This window comes from Sorex araneus, chromosome 8 (genome assembly GCF_027595985.1).
Source record: "Sorex araneus isolate mSorAra2 chromosome 8, mSorAra2.pri, whole genome shotgun sequence".
Lineage (NCBI taxonomy): Eukaryota > Metazoa > Chordata > Mammalia > Eulipotyphla > Soricidae > Sorex > Sorex araneus.
This window is the reverse complement of record NC_073309.1, coordinates 53,582,757-53,609,639: the sequence shown is the minus strand read 5'-3', so window position 1 is coordinate 53,609,639 and position 26,883 is coordinate 53,582,757. Positions and strand designations below refer to the sequence as shown.

General features: G+C 55.8%; 3 protein-coding genes, 1 long non-coding RNA gene and 1 pseudogene across 4 annotated transcripts; 4 read left to right on the top strand and 1 right to left on the bottom strand.

Moving 5' to 3' along the window:
• Positions 1–1,773: 1,773 nt before the first annotated feature.
• On the top strand, positions 1,774–5,459 carry KLK10 (kallikrein related peptidase 10). The gene is made up of 6 exons (XM_004619770.2): positions 1,774–1,959; positions 2,273–2,357; positions 3,370–3,553; positions 4,049–4,323; positions 4,605–4,738; positions 4,988–5,459. Exons 2-6 carry the CDS (start codon positions 2,282–2,284, stop codon positions 5,138–5,140), a joined length of 822 nt encoding a protein of 273 aa, XP_004619827.1. The 5' UTR covers positions 1,774–1,959; positions 2,273–2,281; the 3' UTR covers positions 5,141–5,459.
• On the bottom strand, positions 3,129–9,460 carry LOC129406806 (uncharacterized). The gene is made up of 3 exons (XR_008631264.1): positions 9,346–9,460; positions 8,231–8,325; positions 3,129–3,799 (listed from the first exon to the last, which is right to left on the bottom strand). It is a non-coding gene; the product is annotated as an uncharacterized LOC129406806 (long non-coding RNA).
• On the top strand, positions 9,145–16,044 carry KLK9 (kallikrein related peptidase 9). The gene is made up of 5 exons (XM_004619769.2): positions 9,145–9,255; positions 9,377–9,533; positions 13,683–13,948; positions 15,201–15,337; positions 15,609–16,044. The coding sequence occupies exons 1-5, from the start codon at positions 9,213–9,215 to the stop codon at positions 15,759–15,761; spliced, it is 756 nt and encodes a 251-aa protein (XP_004619826.1). The 5' UTR covers positions 9,145–9,212; the 3' UTR covers positions 15,762–16,044.
• A 1,239-nt stretch (positions 16,045–17,283) lies between these two features.
• KLK8 (kallikrein related peptidase 8) lies at positions 17,284–21,721 on the top strand. The gene is made up of 5 exons (XM_004619876.2): positions 17,284–17,362; positions 17,753–17,912; positions 18,018–18,277; positions 20,531–20,664; positions 21,566–21,721. Exons 1-5 carry the CDS (start codon positions 17,284–17,286, stop codon positions 21,719–21,721), a joined length of 789 nt encoding a protein of 262 aa, XP_004619933.2.
• A 1,436-nt stretch (positions 21,722–23,157) lies between these two features.
• On the top strand, positions 23,158–23,285 carry LOC129406875 (U6 spliceosomal RNA; annotated as a pseudogene).
• The last annotated feature ends 3,598 nt before the right edge of the window (positions 23,286–26,883 follow it).

The following is a 26,883-nucleotide window of genomic DNA, read 5'->3' as shown; positions in this document are numbered from 1 at the left end:
CGAGTGGATTGACACCTCTCTGGAGTGTTTGCTTCTACTGAGTCAGCCCCCGAGGTTGCTGACGCTCTCTGCGGATGGAGAAAGTGAGGCACAGAACAGCAGATTTCTTTAGTTTTATTCCCACGGTCCCTGAATAAAAGGGAAGCCGAGACAAGGTGCTTTCTTCTTGGTTTTTTGGGGTCCATCATCCAGCGGTGCTCAGGGTTGGTTCTGCACGCAGGGATCATTCTTCGCAGGGCTCCTGGGACCATACGTGGTGCCAGGAATCGAACCTCATTTGCTGCGTGCAAAGCAAGCACCTTCCTGACGGTCCCGGGTCCCAGATGCCAGCAAGGAGCTGTCTTAACTCACTCATGGGACTCAGTTTCCTCAGGGGTAAAACTGGCCAAGCAAAACTAGGTTGAGCACACCATGTCAACCTGTACATTTGCTTTTTGTTTTGTTCTTAGTTGTTCTTTTTTTTTTAATTCAATGGGGGAGGAGGGGTGTGCGCACTCTCAGTGTTCTAGGGACCCTATGGGGTGCCGAGGATTAAATCAGGGTCAGCAGATACAAGGTAAGTGCCTTAACCTGGCAGCTGTCTCTCCAGGATGTGCGTTACACAGTTTTTGGTTTGTTTTGTTCTAGGGCCACACCCAGCTATGGCTGACTCCTGGCTGTGTTCAGAGAGCACCGCTGCTATGGCAGTGGTGGAGGGGTGGGACCCTCGGTGGTATCAGGAATGGAACCCTGAGGCTTTTTCTTCAGACCTAGCAAAGGGGGGTGGTCAGTCCATCATTATTTTCTGTCCAGCCCCACAAGGCTGTTCTGGGCTATTTGCCACATGAGGCGGCTTCAACTCAAGGCCCCACTACCCCAAATGTTTCTTCATGCTAGTCATACATCAAACATGGTCACCCCACCTGGCAGGTGGCTCACACAGCATCTTCCAGGGCTCCAGAAAGTTCAACAGCTCAACATAGTGCTGACAAGATAGCCTCCATTTCCCTCCCTTTTCCTTGGCATGACCCCCCCACCCAGGGTGGAAGTTGAGCATTTGGGGAGGGGAGCTACCCCTCCTGGTGCTCAGAGAGACCCCAACCCTGGGTGTTAACAGGGTTCCTGTTCGAACCAGCTTCCATCACCTGCAGGGCAGGCGCTATCCGGCCAGCACCGGAAGTCAGGATCTTTGCCAAGGTTCTTCTTGCCTGGCAGGAGAAGTTGTTGGCCAAGGAATACCAGAGTCCAGGGCTGGACCCGGGGCCTGGGGTCGGTAGGTGGGTATGCTGTGTGACCTCCTGGCACTCAGGGCCCGCTCTCAGCCTCCCATTGGTGTCCTGAAAGAAGGGAGTTGGCCGCGGTGGCATGTCTGCATGCCCTGTGTGATTCACAGCCCTGAGTGCTACCCGGAGGCCCGAGTCGCACAAAGAGAGCATTGCGGTGCCTCCCCCGAGCCTGCAGCAGCCTGCCAGGGCGGGGTGACGGCCCTTCCTCTCCCAGGCCTGCCTCTGTTTCCCTCTTTGGCTGGTTTCTGGGCAGCTCTGTGCTCCCCCCTCCTTGGAAGCAGACCCCCCCCAGAATGCTTCTCTGTTTATTTATTCTCCCCGGGCTGGTTCTAACACTGTCCCCAAGGCTCCCGCCCCCTCTCCTGCACCTGGGGAGTCTTCTTGGAAGCCGCCACGGGTCGGCGGGAAATCCCCCACAGATGCCAGATCCAAAAAGGGCGTTTCTGCCCCTGGGAGCAGTGCTGTGTCCTGGGGCCCCTCCCAGAGCAGGAATCTGGGCCCAGGTTGGGTGCCAGCCCCACCCACGGCATAATTAGGGAGAGGAGAGAGAGAGGAGGGGGTGAGTCCGCAGCGGAGGGTGGGAAATTTCCGGGCTCCTCGGGGGTTAAAAGGGAAGGTCGGGCCGGGGTCCGTGCAGAGGCTCCGAAGGCCACGCGCAGCCTCCTCCCTCCCTCCCACCGCCGGACTCTCCCAGGTGAGGCCACGCTCACCTCGGCCAGGCTGGAGTGGAACCCGGAGCGGCCCCCCGGGGACCTCTGGCGGGAACCCGTTCGTGCCAGTTTTCTTTAAAGGGATGCGCTCTGGCCGCACCGGCGCGCTGGGCTGGGGCGCAGGGAGGGCGGGGGGACGCGGCGAGGGGCGTCCCTTGGGAATTCGCGCCCATGGAGGCCGCCGGGGCCGCGCTGCCCGTCCTTCCGCCCGGGAGGTCTGGACACGGCGCGGCGGGTTGCGGGCGGCGGGGGTCTCGGACCCTGCAGCTGCCCTGACCACTCCCCACCCCCCAGCAGCCTGCACCCATGAGACCGCCGCGGCGCCACCTCCCCGCCGCCCTGGCGAAGCTGCTGCTGCCGCTGCTGATGGCGCAACCGTGGGGTGAGGCGCGGATGGAGCGGGCGGGAGGCGCCGGCCGGACAGGTGCGGGGCGTGCGGCCCGCACAGCCCGGCACTCACTCCACCCAGGCCCCTACCCGCCGGGCCCCCGCCGCCCGCCCCACCGGGGTCCTGACCTCACCCACCCGTCCCCGCCCACTCTCACGCCGCCCTCCCAGGACCAGCTTCACGACTTCTGGCCCGCGACTGTCCCCGCGGCCCGTGGCGTGCGCCCACCCCAGTGTCCACGCAGCCACGCCGGCGAGTTCAGTTGCCCCGTTCTTGGGCAGTCAGTCGCAGTGCCGGGAAGCCCCCGCACCCAGGCCGCCCTGCCGCCAGCTGCAGGGTCCCCACTACCAGCCGCTCACTAAGCCCGCCCTTTTGCAACCTATCCCCGCCCACTCGGTCCTATCCCCGCCCCCTAATCGCCAGCCGCGTTCTAACCCCGCCCCCAGTCTTGTCCCCGCCCACTAGTGTCCAGCCGCGTTCTAACCCCGCCCCCTCAGTCCTGTTCCCCCCCGCCCCTAATCGCCAACCGCGTTCTAACCCCGGCCCTGACGTCAAATCCCCGCCCCCTGATTGCCCACCGCGTTTAACCCCGCCCCTCATTCCTCACCCCGCCCCCTGAGTGCCTTCTCGCTCTATATCCCACCCCCTCGCGTCTTATCCCCGCCCCGTTACCCGCCGCGGTTAACCCCGCCCCTTATTCCTGACCCCGCCCCCCGGCCGCCGTCTAGCTCTGTAATCCCGCCCCTTCGCTCCTATCCCGGCCCACAGAACATCAGCCCCGTTTTATTTTATTTTACTAGGGGGGAGAGTTGGGGGGGGTCACACTCAGCGATGCTCGGGGTCGCTCCTGGCGTTGCACTGAAGAATGACCGCGCCCCTTGATTTTTCCCCTGGGTCCTCTCCCGGGGTTCCCCCACCCATCTTCCTTTCTGCTAACCCTCCGGGGGGTCGCTCAAAACGCCCGGGCCGGGCAGTCGCCCTGCTCTGATCGCTCCTTCTCCTGCAGCCACAGAGGCGGGGCTGCTCCTCGCAAACGGCACCGCCCGGGACCTCGCGGCCTCCAGCGTCCCGTGCCCGCGCGGCTCGCAGCCCTGGCAGGTCTCACTCTTCAACGGCCTCTCGTTCCACTGTGCGGGCGTCCTGGTGGACAAGAGTTGGGTGCTCACGGCCGCTCACTGCGGGAACAGCAAGTAGGAGGAACCCTTGGGGAACACCACGGAGGGGCTGTGGGGTCAGGTCCTGAGGGGCGGGGGAGGGAAGAGGCATTTGAATCGGTAAAACGCTCCCAGTTGCCATGGGGTTGTGGACGTCCAGGAGGGCTTCCTGTAGGAGGAGCGGTGGGCTGTGCTTTGGCCGCCAGAGGGCAGTGTGATTCTTTGATGCGTCTCTGTGCCAGCCAGCACCTCATGCCGGTTCTCCTTGGGTTCTGCTTAGTACTGTCGGAATTTAGAAGTCAGAATAAATGCTCGCCTTTCGAGCACCCCCGAGGGACTAGTGGAGGGGGTTCTCGTGCAGACCCCTCTAGTCCTCAGTTCCTGCCACGCGCAGCGCCCAGACACCCACCCACTCGACCCCCTCCCCACTGCTCCTGCTCCTGAAACTCAGGTGTGCAGGCCCCGCCCCTCCGGGTCTGGCGCTCCCTGCCCAGCCCAGCCAGCCCTGCTCACGGGCACTTCTCTGCCCAGGCCCCTGTGGGCGCGCGTCGGGGACGACCACCTGCTGCTTCTCCAGGGCGAGCAGCTGCGCCGGACCTCCCTATCCGTTCCCCACCCCAAGTACCGCCAGGGCTCGGGCCCCATCCTGCCCAGGCGGACAGACGAGCATGATCTCATGCTGCTGAAGCTGGCCAGGCCCGCGGTGCTGGGACCCCGCGTGCAGACACTGCGCCTGCCCTACCGCTGCACCCAGCCGGGAGACTGGTGCCAGGTGGCCGGCTGGGGCACCTCGGCCACTCGAAGAGGCAAGGCTGGGACCCAGAGGCCTGTGTCTCTGCGAAGGAGGGTCTGAGGGTGGAAGCTGGAGGCCCCAAACTTCCTGGTCTGAGGGAGGAGGCTAGGGGCCCCTAACTTCCTGGTCTGAGGGAGGAGGCTAGGGGCCCCAAACTTCCAGGTCTGAGGGTGGAGGCTGGGGTTCCAAACTTCTGTGTCTACAGGAGGAGGGCTGGGGGTCTGGGGCTGGGACGGGGAGTGGGTCACAGCTCCTCGGACCTGGGGCCCTCACCCACCCGCTCTTCCCCGGCAGTGAACTATAACAAGGGGCTGCACTGTGCCGGGGTTCGGGTCCTGAGCCCGCAGGACTGCAATGTCTTCTACCCGGGCGTGCTCAGCAGCGGCATGATGTGTGCAGGGCTGGAGCAGGGTCAGGACCCCTGCCAGGTAGGGGTGAGGGCACGCTGGTCCCCGCCGCCCCCATCACCTCCTTGCTGGGTCCCCCTCCCCTGCCCCTGCCCAGGGTCCCTAGACCCCCAGACTGGCCCTCCCTACTCCTGCCCCCAGCCAACACCCCATCATCGTACCCGTACCCCGATTTGTCAAACACACCCAGGGTCACCCAGCCCCTGCCTGGCCTCTGTCCAGTGGGAGGTGACAGTGCCTGGACCCCTCTCTCCTTCTTCCCGCCCGCAGAGTGACTCGGGGGGCCCGCTGGTGTGTGATGAGACCCTGCACGGCATCCTCTCATGGGGCTCGTACCCCTGCGGCTCCGTCCAGCACCCTGCTGTCTACACGCAGATCTGCAAATACGTGCCCTGGATAGAGAAGATCCTCCGTACCCACTGAGCTGCCCTGCCCCACTCCCCCACACCGGGACCCCCCCGGCACAGCAGAGAAGAGGGTGCCACGGCCGGCTTCCTGAGAGAAATGACCGGTCACCCAGCCCGACTTCCCCTATCCCCATCCCACTCTCCATATCTGCTGTGTGACCTTGGGTCCGCTGAGCACCATCTCTGGGCTTCTGTTTTCTCACCTGGAAAGTGGGGACAATGAAGTGCCTACCTCATTGGTGTGCTGTGAGGTGATACTATGACGTGTGTGTGTGTGTGTGTGTGTGTGTGTGTGTATGTGCTGTCATGCCAACTGTCACGGAAATCACCCCTCAGTGGGCGGTGACCTCTGCCTGTTGCTATGACCCACAAACATAGTGAGGTCCTGTGAGAATGTGTGACTTCGTTCAGAAGGAAACACTCAGGGGTCACCTACACATGCCTCCCCTCCCTCCTGTCAGATGGAAAATAACATCACCCACCCCTCAGGTTCTGAGCGTTCCCCTGAAGCCGTGTCCACCCTCTTCCCTCTGTCCCTGTGTCTGGCACCCCGTGCAGGTTCTGACTCAGCTGCTCCTGGCGCTGCCCTCTGGACTCTCGGACCCGCCTCAGCCCCCAGGCCCACCTGAGCCCACTTGCTAAGTTCCAGAGGGTCAGGGGTCAGTCGCCTGGAGCTGAGAGCCCCACTACAGGTGGGCCGGGAATCGCAGCCCTGCCCACCCCGCCCAGGGTCCCCGCTGCAGCCCCCCCATCTCCCGACGGGCTCTGAGTCCACGTACTGGCCTGTGGACCCCTGCCAGGGACTGCAGCCGGGCGCATGCGTGGAAGGCATGCATTTGGGGCCACTGAGTCACATCCCTGCCTCCCCCACCGGCCCCCAGATGAGCTTGGAGATTCAGTCCTGAGGAGGGATGCTTCTCCGCCTGCAGTGCTCTCGGGAAGGGCAGGGAAGGGGGCAGCTGAGCCCTCGGGGAAGAGCACAGTTGTCTGAGCTCTTCATAGTGCTGGGGGTGCTGCTGCGTGTGGCTCTGTGCTGGGGGCCATGCCCACCAGGGCTCGGGGGCAACGCCTGGAACAAAAGCATCAGGCTTAGGTCGGCTCCTCACACAGCCCAGTGCATCCGGGCCGTGCTCTTTGCCTGCCCTGGGGCTGGCCAGTGGCCAGTGCCCCCCCCCCCGCCCCGCGCAGGGGTGTGCACCCCCATCTGCCGAGAACCTGTTGGCACCGAGTGCTGGTTCTTGCTCCCAGAATCCGCCCAGGACAGGTGCCCTTGGTTTAAGCCTTGGCCCTCAGCGACTATCCCCCCGACACGCACACACATGCCCGCCCCACCCCATAAATACAACCCGGAAATTGTCACGTTTGTCATGCGAGAATCAGCAGCCAAGTAGGTGGAAACTCAGAAACCCAGCTCATTTTCAAAGCCCATTTCACCCGGTCCTTCAGTCACGCGCCACAGGCATTTCCTGAGCTGTGCCTGACACCAGGTCCTGGAGATGAATCAGACCAGGTCCTACCCTCAGGAAGCTGCTGGTCAGGTCTGGGAGCCTGGCAAGCCTTACATTCTTGCCATTCAAGGGCCTAGTCAAAGGTCACCTACTCCAGGAAGCCTTCCAGGATTTTAAGGTTCTGGCTCAAGGAGAGTTCTCTTCTCTCCCCATCCGTTCCACTCATGTTTGGCCTTATGTTTAAAGAAAAAAAAATTTTGGCAGCAGTTACAGCTGAAATGAGGTGTTAGTGTGTTCAAGCCCCTCCCTCTCTGCACCCAGGCCCTCTGTTCAGGGTCTCTGAGTTACCCACTGGGCTGCCAGGCAGAGTCTAGTGCAGTACGGGTGCCCTACTGGGTAACACACATAGGTAGGGGAGGACGCCTGGCAGGGTCCGAAGACTTCTGGAGCCATCAGGGAAGGTTTGTCGGCGAGAGAACCCTTTCAAGGGGCTTCAGGGGGTGACTGGGAGCTCAGGGGGTCGGGAAGGAACCGCATCTGACCTTTACCGTGTGGCCCAGAGTGAGTGGCCGGAATGCCTCCTTCCGCAGCTCCCTCTCTGGGGAGCAGGGCGTTCGCATATGGAGAGGGTGAGGGGGGCGACCTGCCTGAGTGCAAGGTGCAGCCGCACGGCCCCAGCAGAGAGCCCGGAAACGCATGCGTGAGCCTGGAGCCCGGAGCCTGAGTCGGGGCTCAGCTCCCAGGTCTGGAGTGGCTGTGAGACCTGCGCATGGGCCGGAGAGAGAGGACGGGAGGGAGGGCATTTGCCTGGCACGCCGGCAGCTGGGTTTGAGCCACGGCACCCCAGAGGGTCGCCCGAGCATGGCCAGGAATGATTCCTGAGCACAGAGCCAGGACTAAGCCCTGAGCATCACAGGTGTGCCCCGCCCCTCAAAACAAACAAACAAACAAACAAACAAACAGCGCTGTCAGGGGGCTTCGTGCGGACACGGAGGCAGCGCGGGCTCCCAGCAGACCGGAAATGGTGCTCACCACGCACCAGGCAGCCTGTGGGGTCCAGATGTGTCGGTTCCTGGAGGTCCCTAAGCTCCAGGGGCTGCATAGACGGGACAGCCAGAGAGGGCCAGGGACTTGCTCACAGCTCTAGCACTTCATCATGATTAGCCTGGACATTCGGGTCTGGGCCAGCCAGGTCAGAGACAGACCCTGAACCACTGCACCCGGCCCAGAGAAGCAGCCCAGGGCTGAAAGCTTTTTTGTCTTGTGTGCAGCCGAGGGAAGTTCAATCCTTAGCACGGCATTTGGTGCCCTGAGCACCGCCTTCTGGTGACCTCTGAGCACAGAGCAGAGAGTCACCTCCACGGGCTCCCGCACACACCAAACACACACACACACACACACACAATATATATATATATATATATATATATATATATATATATATACATAATAGTGAGGTCACATTCAAGGGGAACCCAGAGCCAACCTGAGTGGGAACAGAATGTGTACCAAAATGTGAGTTCCCAGAGGAAACAAAAGATAAATTCTGTCTGAGGAAATCAGAGAAGGCTTCCTGGAGGGGGCATTTAGGTTCACTCTTAAAGGTTGCACAGAAGTTCACCAGGAACAGAAGGATATGGAGAAAGACATTTACTCACTCAATTACTATCTCCGTCCTATGGGTCGAGCCCTGCCTGGGTGACCTGCTGAGGGCATCCACAGATGAGTCTGCACAGCGTACCCTGCAGGAAGTCTGTCCGAACGGCGAGAAGGGATGATGGAGAGATGGGGAGGAGCTGGAGAGAGTTCCCTCCTGCCGTAGGGTCTTCCCCCCCCCTTTTTCTTTTAAAGCCACACCCAGTGATGCTCAGGGATTACTCCCGGTGGTGTTTGGGGGGCCCTGGGATTGAATCTGGGTTGGTTACATGCAAGGCGAGCACCCTCCTCCTGGCCCACGGCTCCAACCCCCCATATGTGCTCTTAAGGAACGGTTTCTGATGGGGGCAGGTTGGCATCGGCCCGGGTGATGGGGTGTGAGGCGTGGGGACTGCAGACAGGGCAAGCCCGTCTCTGTTTGCTTCCTCCTCCCTCCCTGCCTCCCACTCGGCCCTTCTCTCTGCCCCGGACCCTTCTGTGTTTCCCAACACTGCTCCTTGTTTGCTTTCTTTCTTTCCCTCCCTTTCTCTCTCTCACCCCACCTCGCCCCCAGCTGCCCACATGCCTGGCTCTCCCGTCCACCCCGAATGACCTGCTTTGGGGCATCCTCCCGCTGCCCCTGACCTGGGCCCGGGTTCACCATCCATCAGACATAGACAGCGCCTTGGCGTCCTTCTCCTCTCCTCATCCTCCTGCGCGCAGATGCACATCCTGCCGTCCTCGGAGGGAGGCCCCCTCTCCCCTCCCCCCCAGGACCACCCTGACTCAGCCTCCCTGCTCTGCCTCCTGGGGTACTCCTACCCCTCCCCCCCCGTCCTGGTGGGGGGCCCAGTCAGGGCTCTGGGGCTTTCCCCCTCCCCCCAGGACATTTCCCAACCGAGATTAATCACGGGGCGGCCCCAGGGAGGAGGAAGAACATGGCCTGGGCTTTACCATAAAGAAGCTGGGGACCAGCCAGGCGGGAGGCTCCGCATCCCCGAGGCCATGAGGCTGGGATTGGTCTGCGCTCTGCTTTCCCTCCTGACAGGTGAGGCCTTGGCCCTCCGCCCCTCCCCAGACCCCCCGGGGTCCCTCCGCCTGGGCCCGAGCCCCTCCCCACCACACCCTGCCCTCTGACCTTGCTGGCGACTGATCCATCTGTCCTGCAGGGCACAGCGGGGCAGACACCCGTGCCATCGGGGCCGAGGAATGTCGCCCCAACTCCCAGCCTTGGTGCGCTGGCCTCTTCTCCCTCACCCGCCTCTTCTGCGGGGCCACGCTCATCAGCGACCAATGGCTGCTCACCGCAGCACACTGCCGCAAGCCGTGAGTGGGGGGGACAGCCCTGGGGGGCTGGAGGGCTGGAGGGTCAAGGGCAAGGGCAGCAGCAGCGGCAGAGAGGAGGCAGGAGCTGGAGATGGGAAGCGGAGACCACCTGGGAATCCTGAGCTCGGCTCTTAGAATGAGAAGCCGCTCATTCTAAGAGAACCAGGGGTCCTCAACCATCTGTTTTTTTATTTCTGGTTTTGTGTTTGTTTGCTTGGGGGGCCCCACCTAGCAGTGCTTGGGGCTGACTCCTGGTTCTGTGCTCGAAGGTCACTCCTGGCGAGGCTCGGGGGACCCTAGGGGATGCCGGGGGTGGCATTGGGCTTAGTGACATGCCTGGCAAGTCCCTTCTCTGCATCTCCGTCTCTCCAGCCACCACTGTCTGATTGGAACAGGGCAGAGACGCTAAACGGAGCCCTGGCAGCCTGGCGTCTGAGCCACAGGGCCACGCGCTCCTGGACGCCCGGGTCCCCGACACTGGGCATTGGCTTCAGAGGTTTCAATGGACTCGGACTGTTCAGAACCTTTGTAGGGGGCGAAGCACGCCCAGCAGATGCATGGTGGACTCCTGCCTCTGTGCTCAAGGGTCACGCCTGGTAGGGCGTGAGGGGTCCTCTCCAGTGCCCAGGATCAAGCTGGGATCCACTGCCAGTGCCCTCCCCACGGCGCTGTCGCTCCAGCCCCCGTGTAAGAGTCTTTACAATCCAGATCAGCGCTGCCCTGGAGACAGCGCAGCTAGGGACATCAAGTCTAAGTTTTCTGGTGACACTCTTGTTAATGGGGGTCAGAGAGATAGCAGAGCGGAGGGTGTTTGCCTTGCACAGGCCAGCCTCGGTTCAATACAGCACCCCATAGGGTCTTCTGAGCCCCTCTAGGATAGATTCCTGAGTGCAGAGCCAGGAATAAGCCCTGAGAACTACCGGGTGTGGCCCCCAAAGCAAAAATCAATCAATTAATCAATTCTTATTGATGAGGGGGAAAAATCATAATTTTGGAAGTGAAATAGTCTTATTTAGGAACATGTGAAGAGAGAGAGGGAAACAGGAAGAGAGAGAGGGGGAGAGGGAAAGGGGGGAGAGAGAGGGAGAGAGAGAGGGAGGGAGAGAGAGGGAGAGAGAGGGAGAGAGACAGGAAGAGAGAGAGGGGGAGAGGGAGGGGGGAGAGAGAGGGAGAGAGGGGGGGGAGAGGGAGGGGGGGAGAGAGAGGGAGAGAATGTGCCCAAGCAGGGATTCAGCAAGCTACAGAGGAATCTGCCTGCAATTAATTTATTAACATTGAATAGACATACTCAAAGTATTTTAACATGCAATCTATTTTTGAGTATGAATGACATTGTTTGTGTTGGTGTGTTTTTTTTTTTTTTGCATTAACCCTTTGCACCAATATGTATTTTGTCCATAGTGAACCACCCAATAGGGTCAGCCACATTCCACATGCCCAGTGACTGGGACAGCGCCACCCTAGAATCCTAGACCCTGAGTAACCTGTCTGTGGCCACTGAGAAGCCGGTAGTCTCAGCATCCGGGAATCCCCGCACCCGGAGCCCTGGGATTTGCAGGACTCTAGAATCTTGCTCCAAGAGAATTTCAGAAGCTCACATTCATTGGTGTCTGTGCTTGGGTGGACGAGAGAGCCCAGGATGGTAGAAGAGATTGATTCTTAAAGACCCCAGAGTTTTCACTTAGAGAAACTCTCGTGTCTCAAACTATTTGAGCCCTAGGCTTTCTTTGTTTGCATTTTGTGTTGTGATTATTTTTGTTTTGTTTGTTTATGGGCTATGACCAGCAGTGCTCAGGGCTTACTCCTGACTCTGTGCTCAGGATTCACTCCTGATTCTCTGCTCAGGGAGCATTCCTCAAAGTGCTTAGGGGACCATGTACTGACCTCAGGCTCTTTAAGTTCTAAAGCCATAGACTTGCAGGAGTCTAGAATGGGTGGGATCCAATTCTTATTGTCCCAGTATGTTAGAATCCTTCATCTAATGATAAATTCCTAGACTTTTATTTCTTAAAATTATTATTATTATTATTATTATTAATATTTGCTTTTTGGGTCACACCCGGTGATGCACAGGGATTACTCCTGGCTCATGCACTCAGGAATTACTCCTGGCGGTGCTCAGGGGACCATATGGGATGCTGGGAATAGAACCCGGGTTGGCCGCGTGCAAGGCAAATGCCCTACCCGCTATGCTATTGCTCCAGCCCCCCTAGACTTTTATTGATTCAGAAAAATCTAGACTGTATGAATCTTGGGCAGGTGAGGATGGGGGACATTGGCTCATTGGCAGGGCTGGTGAGCTGCATGTGTGCGGCCCTGGGCAGGATCTCTGGCACAGTGAAAATCAAACAACTCTGCTCCCCCACCCCCCAAAAAATACAAAATGTATGAGTCTTATTTATTTATTTATTGCTTTTTGGGTCACACCCAGTGATGCACAGGGGTCACTCCTGGCTCTTCACTCAGGAATTACTCCTGGTGGTGTTCAGGGGACCATATGGGATGCTGGAAATTGAACCCAGGTTGGCTGCGTGCAAGGCAAACACCCTCCCCGCTGTGCTATCACTCCAGCCTCAAGTCTTATTTTTATAACATAGAATACATATTAATGTATCACTGTCGTCCTGCTGCTCATCGATTTGCTCGAGTGGACACCAGTAACATCTCCATTCATCCCTGTTGCGTTCAGGGTCAGGGGAATGAGGCCCATTATTGTTACTGTTTTTGGCATATAGAATACACCACAGGTAGATTGCCAGGCTCTGCCTCAATACATTAAGGTGGGGAAATAACTCCCTGCACATAGAATATGAGTCCCATAAAATTATAGAATCCTGGGGTTGGAGTGGGTAGGGCATTTGCCTTGCACACGGCCAATCTGGGTTTGATTCCCAGCATACCATATGGTCCCCTGAGCACCACCAGGGGTAATTCCTGAGTGCATGAGCCAGAAGTGACCACTGTGCCTCACCGGGTGTGACCCCCCTCTCCAAAAAAAATTATAGAATCCTGTGGTGTTATGGTCTTTGGGTGCTAGGCACATCTATTTTATGAGAACCCCAGAATGGATCAGATCTTCAAATCATCTTGATATTTAAATATTCAAATCATTCTGATTTACTCAATCATCCTCTGGAAGGGGCCACCCATCTTGTTCCGCCCTCTACGCCCTCCTTCCCCAACATGGAGGACGATGCTGGATGCTGGGGGGGGGTTCCCATCATGCACTGCTCCCCAGATACCAGACCCATGCCTCAGGTTAAGAGAACAAGGCTCAGGTTTTAGCCCCCAAGGACAAAGAAGGAGAGAGACCGTGAAGGAGGCAGAAGAGACTGGGGGGGGCGGGATAAGGAGGAGCAGCAGTCTGGGCTCCTGGATACAGAACCAAGGCAGAGAAGGACAAAGAAATTCAAATAATCTCCCAGGAACCAGAGAGGTGCTACCTTGGGAAGGGCAATTGCCCTGCACACAGCTGACCCCGGTTCCATCCCCGGCATCCCTGGGGGTCCCCCAAGTGAGCTTCCAGGAGTGATTCCTCAGCATGGGGCCAGGAACAAGCCCTGAGCACAGCCAGGTGTGGCCCCCAAACCAAAATAAATAACGAAAGAGAAGAAAAGACTCTCTCCTACCCCTCAGAGCCTTAGTTCTCGGCAAGGAGCCCAATCCCTGAAATCAGAGCTCAGAGGCTCGAGGGGAGGACGGGGAGCCCCTGGACAGAGGGTGCCTACAGGTAGGGCCTGAACTCTAGAGCAGGATGAGTGAGCTGGGGCAGAAGGTGAGGATGAAGTACCCGTGAGGGATGCAGGACGCGGCAGGCAGGACAGTGCTGAGGCACAGAGAACCCCAACCCGGGGACTTTTCCACACCCGCGCCCACTCCTGCACTTATTTACACACTCTGGGCCACTCCCCACACAGCCGCCTGACCTGTGGGGGCAGGGGTGCGGCTGTTATTGATGGTAGGTGGAGCCCCCACATACCCACCAAGTTCCAGGGCACCCAGGTCACACCAAGGCTCCTGTCCCAGAGCTCCAGAAGGGAGAGCCACCAGGGGGAGGCTAGGGAAGGGATGGCCGGGAAGCACGCCAGAGAGGGTGTGCGGGTGCTGGAGGACACCAATGTGACTGACCCTCTGCACCTGTGCCAGCAGGTTCCTGTGGGCCCGCCTCGGGGAGCACCACCTGTGGCAATGGGAAGGTCCGGAGCAGCTGTTCCGGGTCACAGAATTCTTCCCCCACCCCAGCTTCAATGGAGATCTGAGCGCCCATGACCACAACCACGACATCATGCTCATCCGCCTGCCCAGGAAGGCGCGCCTGGGCCCGGCCGTGAGGCCCCTCAACATCAGCCAGACCTGCGTGTCCCCCGGCACCGAGTGCCTCATCTCGGGCTGGGGGGCCGTGTCCAGCCCCAAGGGTACGCAGCACCCCCCTGGCTCCGTGTTGTCTGCGCCTGCCCCTCTGTCACCTCTCTCACAGTCCTGTGCCAGCAATTCCGCCACATCGAAAACACTGGGCGTAAGACAGGACCCCTCCTGGTCTGCCTGGCCACCAGGAGCCACCAGTGAGCTCTGGGGACCCCATTTTTTAGCTAGACCCTCAGTTCAGAGACGTTGAAGTGTAACACTCCCAGCAGCTCCCTGCCAACCCAGCCAATGTGCCCCCCGACCCTGAGCATCAACCCTCCCCCATCTGTACCTTGTAGAATTAGAACATCTCTCCCCCCTCTATGAGCCAGCAACCTCGCCAAGTCTGGCTTGAACACCGGACCTGGCTATCCGGGTCAAAGAGGGGGACGTAGCAGTGAATAGGTCAGAATCTCTCTCCCCACCGACGTCTAATCTAAGAGATTTAAGCACAAACTAGTTTTCTGGAGAGACTTGAAAATTTTTCACCAGCTGGCCATTGGCGTAGAAGAGTAACCCGGTGTCTGACCTCAGCAGAGGGGACCTTGGACAGCGTCTTTGGACCAGAAGTGGGTCCTCTGGACCTGCTAGAGTTCACCCCAACCCCCGCCGCTCTCCCTTCTGCCACCCACCATCCACCTCTTTGTTTTGGTTTGGGGTTATTTGTTGTTGTTTTGGGGCCACACCCAGTGATGCTCAGGATCACTCCGGGTGGTGCTCGAGGGACCACATGGGATGCAGGGATTGAGCCGGGTGTGCCAGGTGCAAGGCAAGAGCTCTCCCTGCTCTCCTATTTCTCTGACCCCCTCTCCCCATCAGACCTTGGCACAGGCGCTCACACACACTCACCCTCTGGAAGGTACAGTTCTGTGTCCACAGCCCCGTCTGTGCTACTATCATTGCTTCAGCTTCTCTCAAAGACCGTGAATGTTCTCCTGAGTCACCCTCCTCCTTTGGTATCTCCAGACTGTGGCTGCCCATGTCCTCATGGTTTCGCTGGAAAAACTGTCTCTGGCCATGGTCTGTCGGCGTTGTCTGTCTGTCTCTCTAATATGTTCTCTCTTCTTTTCTCTGGCCTCTCTGCATCCTTCTCCCTCCCCCTTCAGCCATGACTCTGTTGATTGCTAAGATCTGATCTCTTGCTCTTCTACTGGAGAACCCTAAGCTTTGCCTCCAGGTGGTCCTCAGGAGGGGGTGGGTGGGGGCGGGTGCTGTTGGGGCGTGGGGGCGGCCGCTGACCGGCTGCTGGCCTTCTGCCCACAGTTGAGTACCCAGTCACACTCCAGTGCGCCAACATCAGCATCCTGGAGCCCAGACTCTGCCGCCGGGCCTACCCGGGCCACATCTCTCACCGCATGCTCTGCGCTGGTCTGTGGGAGGGGGGCCGCGGTTCCTGCCAGGTAGGTGCAGGTGTGTGTGTGGGGGGGGGCGGGAGGGTCGTGGGTGCGGGCCAGGATCACCTCCTTCAAAGGAACAGAGGACAAGGGGGGGACTGAAATGGGGCTGGTGAGGGAGAGGAGCACTGCCTTTAGGGGTTGGGGGCGGAGGGAGTGAATCCAGAGTCTGAGGGTGGAGGGAGTACAGAGCTGGACGCTCGGGCTAGGGGAGGAGGGAGAGGGCAAGGGGCGGAGCGGCCCGCGTAATCGTGACCACGTTCTGCTCCGCGCACAGGGTGACTCTGGGGGCCCCCTGGTGTGCGACGGCACCCTAGCAGGGGTAGTGTCCGGGGGCGCCGAGCCCTGCTCCAGACCCGGGCGCCCCGCCGTCTACACCAGCGTTTGCCACTACGTGGACTGGATCCGTAAGACCATGCAGAAGGACTGAGCCCTCGAGTGCGGGCGGGATCTGCGGAGTCCCCGCATCCGCCAGCCCCAGCCTGGGCCTCTGCTTGCCACGGCCACCCGCCGTTCACTCAGCGGCGTCCCTGGGACCCGTGCAGAAGCCCGCGGTACCCGCCGCCGTGGCCCCCCCGGCTCCATGACGTCACCGAACTGGACACACCCCTTTGGGCTCCGCCCCCAAAAAACGGACCAATGATATTTCTCGTTCTGGACTCCGCCCTCCGTGGCCCCGCCCGTTGCGTCGAGGCGCCTCCCCGTGACGTCACGGCGGCGGGCCCAGCTCCTGCTCGCTCTAGTTGTCGGGGTCCGCCCCGCCCCCGCGCGGGCGTGTCCTGGATTTGAAGTCCCGGCGGGAAGCGGCGTGGGAGAAGCCGTGGGGAGGGTCCCTTGCGAGCCAACGGGGAGGGTTCAATAAACGTGAGACGCCGTGCCCACCTTCCTGCTGCTGCTCGTGGGGCTGAGCGGGTGGGCGTGGAGGGGGGCGACCAGGGGCCGCCGTTGCCTGGCGAGGCCCTGGAACCTTTGAATCAGCCCGCGCCGCCGCCGCTCTCCGACAATCCGATTGCAGCACACCTCCAGGCTGCGTTCGGGCTGGGCCCGTCGCCCCCGGGGAAGGGGAAACCAGGTCACGGCGCCTCCCAAACCTGCCTTCCCGGCTCCCGGCGCTCTCCGCCCTCCTGGCTGGCCCGCCAGCAGGCACCCGTCCCTTTGGCAGCCGCCCCTCCTCCCTTAAGAGCCCATGCGCCAAAACCCTCTTTCCGAAGCAAAAATAAAAGTGAGAATTCAGCCGCAGGTCCCAGTCTTTCTCTGTCTACAAATCCAGCGAATCCAGGGCCCGGTCACCCAGGAGTCGCCAACTCCCGTCCCCAGCCCCGGCCTGGAGTGCAGCTGTCCGCGACCCCAGCCCGGCTCTCGAGCCCCCCCGAGCCCCAGCCCCCAGCCTTTCCTCTCCCCAGACGCCCCTCTAGGCGCGCAGCCCCTTCTCACTCTCTCCGGGGTTCCAGACCCGGGATGCTCGGAGCGGAGGGGGCGGAGCGGGGGGCGGGGATTCCCAGTTAAAAGGCTCCAGAATCCGGTACAGGGCAGACAACTGAGGTTCCGGGTCCGAATCAGTAGGTGACCCCGCCCCCTGGACGCTGTAAGTTCCCAAACAGCCCCATCGGGCTGGCCCCTCCCCTTGGACCCGGGACCCTCTTTCCAGGGTCCTTCCTTTCCCAGCCGACACGGGACCCGGCTCCCACTTTCCCTAACTTAGGTCCTGGTTCTCTCCTCCTTCAGACCCCGGGTCCGGACCCTAACTGCCTCCCCCACCTCCGAAGGGATGCGTCCCTCCCCCTTCCCCCCCTCCTCACGGACTTAGGAATCCGGGTCCCCAGCGGACCCCAAGAGCAGCTCCGGATGTCCCGCTCCCTCCCCAAGCCCCAGATCCAATCAGATTTTCCTCCTCCCCTACCCCTCTTCCCGGGCCCCTCGCCCCAGTCCCTCTTGCCCTCCCAGACCCCGCCATGGGACAACCCCCACCAGCCGCTGCCTGCACCCCTACACTTCTGCTCTTGCTGTTGTGGTCGTCGGAAGCCTGGGCAGGTGAGGGGTATGGTCCCCCAGGAGGCACTGGGGACGGGCGGCCTTGGGTGCGTCTCGGGGGCTGCCTTGGCGGTTACCTGTGGGGCTAGGGGGAGCAGGGGGCGAGCTTGAGTGGGTTGGGGCGGCAGGAAAGAGTGTCTGGGGCACGTTGCCAATTTGCAGGAACACACCCGCGTGCAGGATGAGGGGCAGAACATCCCAAAGCATGCTTGTGGGAGCGAGCTTTGGGGAATTGGGAGGTGGGGTGGAGGGGTGAGCTATGAGCCGGGCGTGTGAGAGCATTTGCCCAAGAGGGGGCAGGTGGATACCTGGGTTTCCTGCCCCCACCCTCCCTGGGTCATCACCCAGAGCTGACTGAGCCTGCCCTCTCTTCCTCCCTCCTTCCACCAGGCCACTTGAGAACACAGGGCTCGAAGGTGCTGGAAGGTCAGGAGTGCAATGCTCACTCGCAGCCTTGGCAGACCGCCTTGTTCCAGGGCATCTCGCTGCTCTGTGGGGGGGTCCTCATAGACGAGAACTGGGTGCTCACAGCTGCCCACTGTCAAAAACGGTGAGTGGGGCAGGCAGGCTGGGGGCTGGGAGGGAGGGGGGGTGGCCTCTGGGTAGGATGAACAGGCGCCTCCTGCTGGGGTTCCAAGCTTCCCCTGTCACACAGGAAGTACAGTGTCCGCCTGGGGGATCACAGCCTGAAAAACAATGATGGCACGGAGCAGGAGATGGCGGTGGCCCAGTCCATCCCACACCCCTGCTACAACAGGAGCAGTGAGGACCACAGCCACGACATCATGCTCGTTCGACTGCGTGGTCGGGCCACCGTAGGGCCCAGTGTGAAACCCATCAGGCTGCCTGAACGCTGCCCTGAAGCTGGACAGAAGTGCACCATCTCAGGCTGGGGCACGGTCACCAGCCCCCAAGGTAGTGGCGGGGACAGCAGAAGGCTGTGGTCCCCCAGTTTTGCTCCTCAATGAGGATAAGGAGAGGAAGTGATTGTGAGGCTGCCACGCCCAGGTCATCCATGTTGGAAACCCTGAGAGGCAAAATGTTCATTTGAGTGGTGGGGGATAAAGAGTGAAGAATACATTGTAAAAATGGGTTGGTGGGTAGATGGATGGATGCATGGATGGATGAATGCGTGGATGCATGATACATGGATGCATGGATGGATGGAAGAGTGGATAGATGGATGGATGAATGGATGGATGGATGGATAGATGGATGAGTCGATAGATGGATGGATGCGTGCATGATACATGGGTACATGGATGGATAGAAGAATGGATATATGGATGGATGCATGATACATGGATGCATGGATGGATGGAAGAGTGGATAGATGGATGGATGCATGGATGGATGGATTGATGGATAAATAGATGAGCCAGTAGATGGATGTGTGCATGCCTACATGGATGGATGGATAAGTAGGTGAATGAATGCACCCCTTTTTTATGGAGGAGAATACCATGTTGTGACCCTGTGTTGTATAGGATTTTATAGAATGTTTGAGAGGGGGAGCATTTCCCAAGCAGTGCTCAGGTGGCCCCAGGGGTTTCTTTTCTTTTTCTTTTTTTTTTTTTTACTTTTTGGGTCACACCCAGCGGTGCTCAGGGGTTACTCCTGGCTCTGCACTCAGGAATTACTCCTGGTGGTGCTCGGGGGACCATATGGGATGTTGGGAATTGAACCTGGGTCGGCCCCATGCAAAGCAAATGCCCTACCCGCTGTGCTATTGCTCCAGCCCCCTGCCCAGGGGCTTCTCTGGGCAGTTCTCAACCAGTTCAATGCAAGGGCCCAAGGGTGCAGTGCTGCTCAGGCCTTGCAAGCCAGGATTATCCATATGTAGGGCAAGGGCCTTAGCTCTTATTCTGTCTCTCCAATATCTTACATAACTTCCTTCGCAGGCAATAGATATTGGCTCCTCAGTGGCCCAAGGAAACAGGTGTCTAAGCTCCTTTTCCCTTTGGAAGCCAAGATTCCTGACCCCAGATCCCCTTATCCTTCACCCCAAGAATCCAAGCCCTTCTTCCCCTGTAGCCCCCCACAGCAGGTTGCCAGATTGCTCTTCATCCTGGATCCAAAAGTCTGGGTATTCCTTGAGATCCTCCATTTGGGATTCCAGGAAGTCCCTCCCTGTTTCACTGTGAAAACATTGGGGCTCAGCTCAGAGATGTGGCGTGGTTCTCCATGAAGCAGAAAAGCCAGGATTTGCATCCCTCCTGATCTGAATCCATCTTCTAAGGAAGCAACAGTGTGCCGTGGAGCAGTTCAGGACCAGTCCAAGTCATGGTTCCCTCATCTCTTGCCTTATCTGCCAAAGGGAGAATAATTTTTCAGTGAGTTTTCAATTCCATAGGTTACTTAAAGACTCACACCGCATTCCGTGTCTTCATTGTCTGCTCCTTGTATTATGTATGATATTTATTGTTGGTGTGCAATTAATATGTGTGGGCTGAATGTTTGGACGAATGAATAAGGAAATGAATGAATCCCTCCTTTGTGAGTATTAACTGAGGTCGTGAGCTTATGTCACTTTTGGCATATAGAGGTGCCGGGAAGAGCTTTTGTTGTCCTGGAATCTGTCCCTCAAAGGCTCTCTGAAGATGAATTCACTTTCAATGGTTAATTTAATCTTAATTTATAGGCATCTGGTCTACCGGCTATTGTTGAATGCAAAGTTCCTTTCTTTCCAGGGTCACTCGTTAGGGAAAGCCTACAGGTAATAAATAAACATGCCATGTAACATCAGGCAGAATTAAATGTATAAAGAAATGTTTTGAGGTTTTGAGGAGAGGGAGTGAGGGAGAGATGATATTCTACTTGGAATAGTCAGTGGAGCCTCCTGGAAAGAGATGACTTTTAGGCAAAGCAAGGATTTAGCTAAGATTAGGATTTAGTGTAATGGGGACAGCGAATCTGTTATCACAAGGGACATCACTCCCCAAATTATCGCAATTCCAGTCACCAGCTGCTTCGTTTGAAAATGAGTCAGGGCAAGGAAGGAAAGGTAAGTCCTTCCCTAGAAGGAGAAAAGGGGGCATAATTTCTTTAAGGGAAGTGTTATAAAATACCTCCCTTCAAATCTACATGAATGCACAGAAAGAAAAGAGATGGAGACAGGGAGGGCGCGGGGAACTTACAACTGGGAGTTTACAATCTCTTCCCCCTCAGAGAACTTTCCTGACACCCTCAACTGTGCCAATGTGGAAATCTTCCCCCAAAAGCAGTGTAAGGAAGCTTACCCTGGCCAAGTCACCGACGGCATGGTCTGCGCAGGGGACAGCACTGGGGCTGACACGTGTCAGGTGAGTGTTTTCTGACTGGCTCCCAGAACAGGCTTAAAAGAGGGGTGAGGAGCCCCCCAGGAAGTCGCCTGTGTGCTGATAGAACGGGAAGCGGGTTTCGAGCTAGGAATGTTCTCTCTGGAGGCCCTAGAGCAGCACTTGGAAGTGTTGAGCTATCGCTGGTCTCTTCTTGGGAGCCCTGCCTGCAGGATGGGGTGTAGAGTGGGGGTGGGCTCTCCAGGGGTGGGAAGAGAGGTCCATGAAGGAGCGGGCCTTTGGTCACGGGTGTTAGTCCCTGTGTCTTTCAGAGCGTTCGTTCCTGGAGCTGGGTCAGCCAGTTGACCTTTCACCTCGCTGAGCTCCTAGCGTGTCTTCTCTTTTCCTATAGTTGCTTCCTTGGAAGAAACAAATGCTCTCTTCCCAATTGGTCCCAAAATGGCAGCATTGACCTCAGTGTACCCTGAGTGCCCTGTTCTTAAGATGACACACCTCAGGATTTGATACACACGTAACTTTCTCTTTCCCATTAGCTGCAGCTCCAGTTCTTATGGGATCCCCTGGTTTTATCCCCCTTCCTGGAAGCTGCACTCACAAAAATTCTGGCTTGGTGGACCTATGTTTGATAAATGAACTTGATCGTCCCCTCACTATTGGCCAGAAATGTAATCCCTACCTTCTCTTCTCTGGATTGGATGCTCAGGCAGCATTCTCTTCTCTCATTGGTTAAGATCTCCCCCAATTGCTCTTACAAATCTTAATCTGTGTCTACATTCCTGGAAACTCCACCCCCTCCATCACCTAGCTCTTATCCCATTGGCTGGAGTGGACCAATTATACTTCAGAACTAATATTAAGGCTGGATACTGTGGGGAAAGAAAATTTGTGGGCATCCTCAAAGAAAACTCTTACTCTCACCCTCTAGGGCGATTCTGGAGGACCTCTGGTGTGTAATAACCGCCTCCAGGGCATCACCTCCTGGGGTTCAGACCCCTGTGGGCGGCCTGAGAGACCTGGTGTCTACACCAACGTCTGCCGCTATCTGGATTGGATCAAGAAGACCATCGGTAGCAGAGGCTGATCCAAGGACAAGTGCTGGATCCCTCTTAAATAAACTCTACCCTACACCTGGCTCCATGCTTGTCTGTGCTTAGACTAGGATGGGTGGAAGGACTGGGGTTGGCTTCCTCCTGGGAAGTCTGATGGGAAATCAGGATCTCTGTTGTCACTTTGGCCATCACCTGCTTTTCTAGAAAGACTTGAAGGAATGGGACATTAATTTCAAGAGAGAGAATCCAGGTAAAGGTGTTCAAATAGCCAATGGACTATCTGCAGAAGATGAATGTGAAGGAGTTTTAGTGTGTGTTTTTTTCTGAGCAACTAGAGTGTTTCTAATTTGAGGGGTGGGTGAGACAATTTTTCCTCCCCGGCTCTTAGAATGATGAAGTATGCAGATTGCTTCAGGAAATCTACAGACAGTTTAAACATTCACACACAGCCATGACACCACCATCACCAGGTCAAAGAAATAGAGCACAGCCAAGTCCCAGAAGCAGTATTTTGTTTTTCTCAAGAAAAATTGAAATATTTTTCACGGTTTGGTGTCACAGAGCAGCATGGAGGTAAGTGCAGAGAAGACAATGAGTAATCATTGCAGGTGTTCAAATTAAAGTGTAGAGAGAAAGGCATTTGAGGGGGAGTTTTCTGAGCAAAGGTGAATTTCCTGAATGTGTCTCAGGAAAGATGTGTGTAGGGCAGGGGGATTAGTAATTCTAAAGCTATAAATAAATCACAACAAATTATGGACTGTCTCCCCTCAGAGTCTGTGTTGCACCTGGCTACCCCATGTCGCAGTCCTTTTTTGATGCCCAGTGTCTAAATGATTTGAGCCCTCGCCTCCTTTCACTACTTGCTAAGTCTCTGTTTTCATAGTGTTTGCTCCTTCCCTGCCTCATCTTCTTCCCTGTTTCATAATCTATGAATGGGTCCCTTCAACAACACTCACAGCTCCAGAACTCCCAGTCTCTTACGAAAGAGACTCTAGTACTGTGTTGATTCACGATTCACTGTTCGTGGAATTGTGAACTGGTCTATGAAAAACAGGAGGGAGGCTGGAGAGATAGCACACAGGGCAGGGTGTTTGCCTTGCACACAGCCAACCCGGGTTCGATCTCTGGCGTTCCACGTGGTCTTCTAAGCACTGTCAGGAGTAAGTTTTTAGTGCAGAGCCAGGAGTAACCCCTGAGCATTGCCAGGTGTGACCCAAAAAGCCAAAAACAAAAACAAAAGACCAAACAAACAACAACAACAAAGTCTGAAGATGTCTCAAAAAATTTTAAATGGATCAATAGTACAGCAGGAAAGGCATTTGTTTTGTATGCAGCCAATCCAAGTTCAATTCCCAGTATCCCATAGGGTTCCTCAAAAGCTGCCAGTTAACTCCTGAGTGCAAAGGCAAAAGTATCTTTGTTGGATGTGGCCCAAAAATTAAAAAAAAAATTTAAAATAGCGACCAGAATGCTCGCTTTGGCAGCATATATACTAAAATTGGAGCGATACAGAGAGATTAGCATGGTGCATACTTCATCATTCTAATCTCACCCATGCTCAAGGATGACACGCAAATTCATATTTAAAAAATTCATAAATAGGGGCAGGGAGATAGCTCAATGGGCTGAACACAGGCTTTGCCTGCAGGAGGTCTGGGTTCAAGCCCTGGCACTGAATAGTTCCCCAAGTATAGCCAAGAGTAACCCCCCCCAAGCCTCCACCCAGCACAGAGCCTCTCTCTGAGGAGAGGCTCTGAGAACCTCCAGGAGTTGCCCCCAAACTATTGTGCCGAAGAGGTAGTTTAACAGGCTGGAATACATATTTTGCAAGCAGGAGGCCCACTGAAATAGCCCCTGAGTTCTCCCAGGTATGGCCTCCAAGCAAAACAATTAAAAGTAGAGCTGAAGAGATAGATCAACAGATGGGGCACACTCTGCGTGCATGAGGCCAGGGCTCAATCCTGGCTACCACTTGATCCCACAAGTCCCATTCAGAGTGACCCCAAACACAGGGCAAGGAATGGCCACTGAGCACCACCTTGTATGGCCCCAAAGCCATAATAATAACAACAATAATGATAATAATAAAATAATACTTATGATCCACTAATTTGAAAACATGTATGTTCATTGCAGTGCTGTTTATAATAGTAAAGACTTGGAAGCCACCAACTGTCTGACATAGTTAAGTGGAAAAAGAAATTTTGGACTATATACACAGTGAAATACTCTCGGCTTTAAGAAAAGATGAAATCTCGCATTGTGCTACAACATGAATCATATTAGGTGGTTCTATGTTAAATGAAATAAATCAGAAAAAAAGACAAATGCAGGATGATCTTGTCATATCTGAGAGATCTTCTGACAACAGCTGAAGTGTTGGGGGGGTGAGTAGTGGGAGAGAAGCAGATGAGAAGGGATCAAAGGACAGTGGTGAAAGAATTTGGCACTTGGACTGTGGGTGCAGTACCATCACATGGCACACTAGACACCAATAGCACTACTGCAAATCATGGCACCTCAAAAACAAATAAGTAAGGTTGGAGATTTAGTACATGAGGTAAGCGCTTGCTTTGCATGTAGCCAGCCCTGATTTGATTCCCTGCATCCTATATGGTCCCCTGAACCCTGTCCAGAGTGATTCCTGAACAGAGTCAGGAGTAAGGCAGAGCAGGTGGCCCCAAACAAAGGAATCAATTGATCAATCTCAGCTTTCCTCCTTAGACTGTTTTCTAGGATACTGCATGCCCAGTGGTTTGCCTGCATTCTGTTCAAGTGACCAACCCTGGGCAGCCAGTGGCTTTTGAGCTTCATGCATGATGAAACAGGCAGTTCTGGCAACTGTTCTGCACAAGGGAGGGGTGTGTGTGCATGAGGTGCCTGTATCACCTCGCGGGTCGGGTCTACCTCACCTACATCCTCTGTGAGTGTCCCCTAGCACCAGAAATTGTCCAGACGTCTTTCATCCTGATACCAAACCCCTGTATCAGGGATGCAGTTCTGGAGAGGCAACCCCAGGGTTAGCTCACCCAGAAGCATTACTTTGTTCTGGTTTTGCTATGGGAAAAATTCCAACTATAGGTATAAAATTGACTCGTGGAATGGAACCTCCACAGACCACTACCTCACTTAATTCATAGTGCAAAACCACGCCTGGCTGTGCACTGGTGTTTGTTCACTCTTGCTAACACTACAAGACATGGAAGCAAGCCTCAGCCATCATTTCATTCTCTTATTATTATCTTATTTTTTGCTTTGGGGGACCACACCTAGTTCTGCACTCAGGGATCACTCAGGGATCTGCTGGTGCTCAGGGGACCAGATGGGGTGCTGGGGATCAAACCTGGGTCAGCCACGTGGAAGGCAAATGGCTTACCCACTGCACTAGCTCTCTGGGTCCAGTCGTCATTTCATTCTTAAGCATTTCATTATATACAGGCACACCTTGAAGATAATTGCAGGCTTGGTTTCACATTCTAATACCACAATACAGCAAGTCATAGGACTCTGAGGGGTTCCAGTGCGTATAAAAGTTGTTTTCACCATACTGCAGCCTGTTAAGTGTGCAATAGCACACTGTGTCTAAGAAAACAATAGGTGTACCATCATTAAGTGTGACGCGGAGACAGAAAGCAAGAACATGCAGTTGAGAAAATGGCACCAACATACTTTCTATGTACAGGGTTTCCACATACCTTCAGTTTGTGGAGACATAATGTCCACAGAGTGTGTTGAAGGAAGGCAGCCCAGATTTCAGAAGAGGAGATGCAAAAACAGCTGGCAGAACTATTTCACTGTATCACGGTGTCACTGTCATCCCGTTGCAGAACTATTTATTTTTTTATTTTGTGTTGGGGGCCACAAAAGATGGAGCAATAGCACAGCGGGTAGGGCATTTGCTTTGCATGCAGCTGACCTGGGTTTGATTCCTGGAGAGCCCAGCAAGCTACAGAGAGTATCCCGCCTGCACGGCAGATCCTGGCAAGCTACCCGTAGTGTATTCGATATGCCAAAAACAGTAACAACAAGTCTCACAATGGAGATCTTACTGGTGCTCGCTCGAGCAAATCGATGAACAATGGGATGACAGTGCTACAGTGCTACAGTGTAGGGGGCTAATCCAGTTGTACTCAGGGCTTACTCCTGTCTCTATGCTCAGGGATGACACTTGGCGGTGCTCAGGGGAACATAAAAGATGCCAGGACTCAATCCAGATTGACCACATGCAAGGCAAACACCCTCCCCGCTGCGCTATCTCTTCAGCCCCTAAAAAGAATTTTTATTGTTTGACTGGAAGACCAAGATACTCTAATTTTTCACCCTTATTAAGCCAGATGTGAGCTGGAGTGACAGTACAGTGGTGAGGGGGCTTACCTTGCATGCGGCCAACCCAGGTTCAATCCCCAACATCCCATATGGTCCCCCGATTACTGCCAGAAGATATCTCTGAGTGCAGAGCCAGGAGTCACCCCAGAGCATTGCTGGGTGTGACCCAAAAATAAAATAATAACAGCAGAGCCAGACGTTACCCTCCAGGACCATGCATTCTTCTCCCTTCCAGGATTGTTTGACAAAAATTCCTACAAAATCATTGCTTTGAACTTTATTCAACCAAAATTAGTGGATGTTTAATTTTCTCTCTTGTTATGTAAGTACTGACAAAACACCCTAAGTTTTGTTGCTTGGTTCAGAAACCCCAAAATCCTTACAATGAGTTTGGAAAAAAAAAACACAAATACAAAATCCTTAATGAATTTGCCCAACTCTGCTCTACCTTTTGTAAAGTAGTAACTATCTGACATTGTCACAGCACAAAGAATTTAAAACAGTTCCTAATTCCATCTAATGTCTAAGTGATGGTTAACTGTCACCAAAGTGAGACAAACCAGAGAGGAACTGAAGATTGATTTATAATTAAAAAAAAAAAAGATGATGCCAGAGAGATAGCACAGAGGGTAAGGAAGGCATTTACCTTGCTTGTGGCCCACCTGCGTTAGATCCCTGGCACCCCATATGGTCCCCCAGGCCCAAAGGAGTGATCCCGAAATGCAGAGTCAGGAGTCAGCCCTGAGTGGGCCCCAAATCAAAAATAAAATAAAATATTAGAAAAGGATAGGCCAGAATGAGAGTACCACAGGTATGGCCCATGCTTTGAATTCAACCGACCTGGGTTTGATCCCTGGCTCCCCAGAGA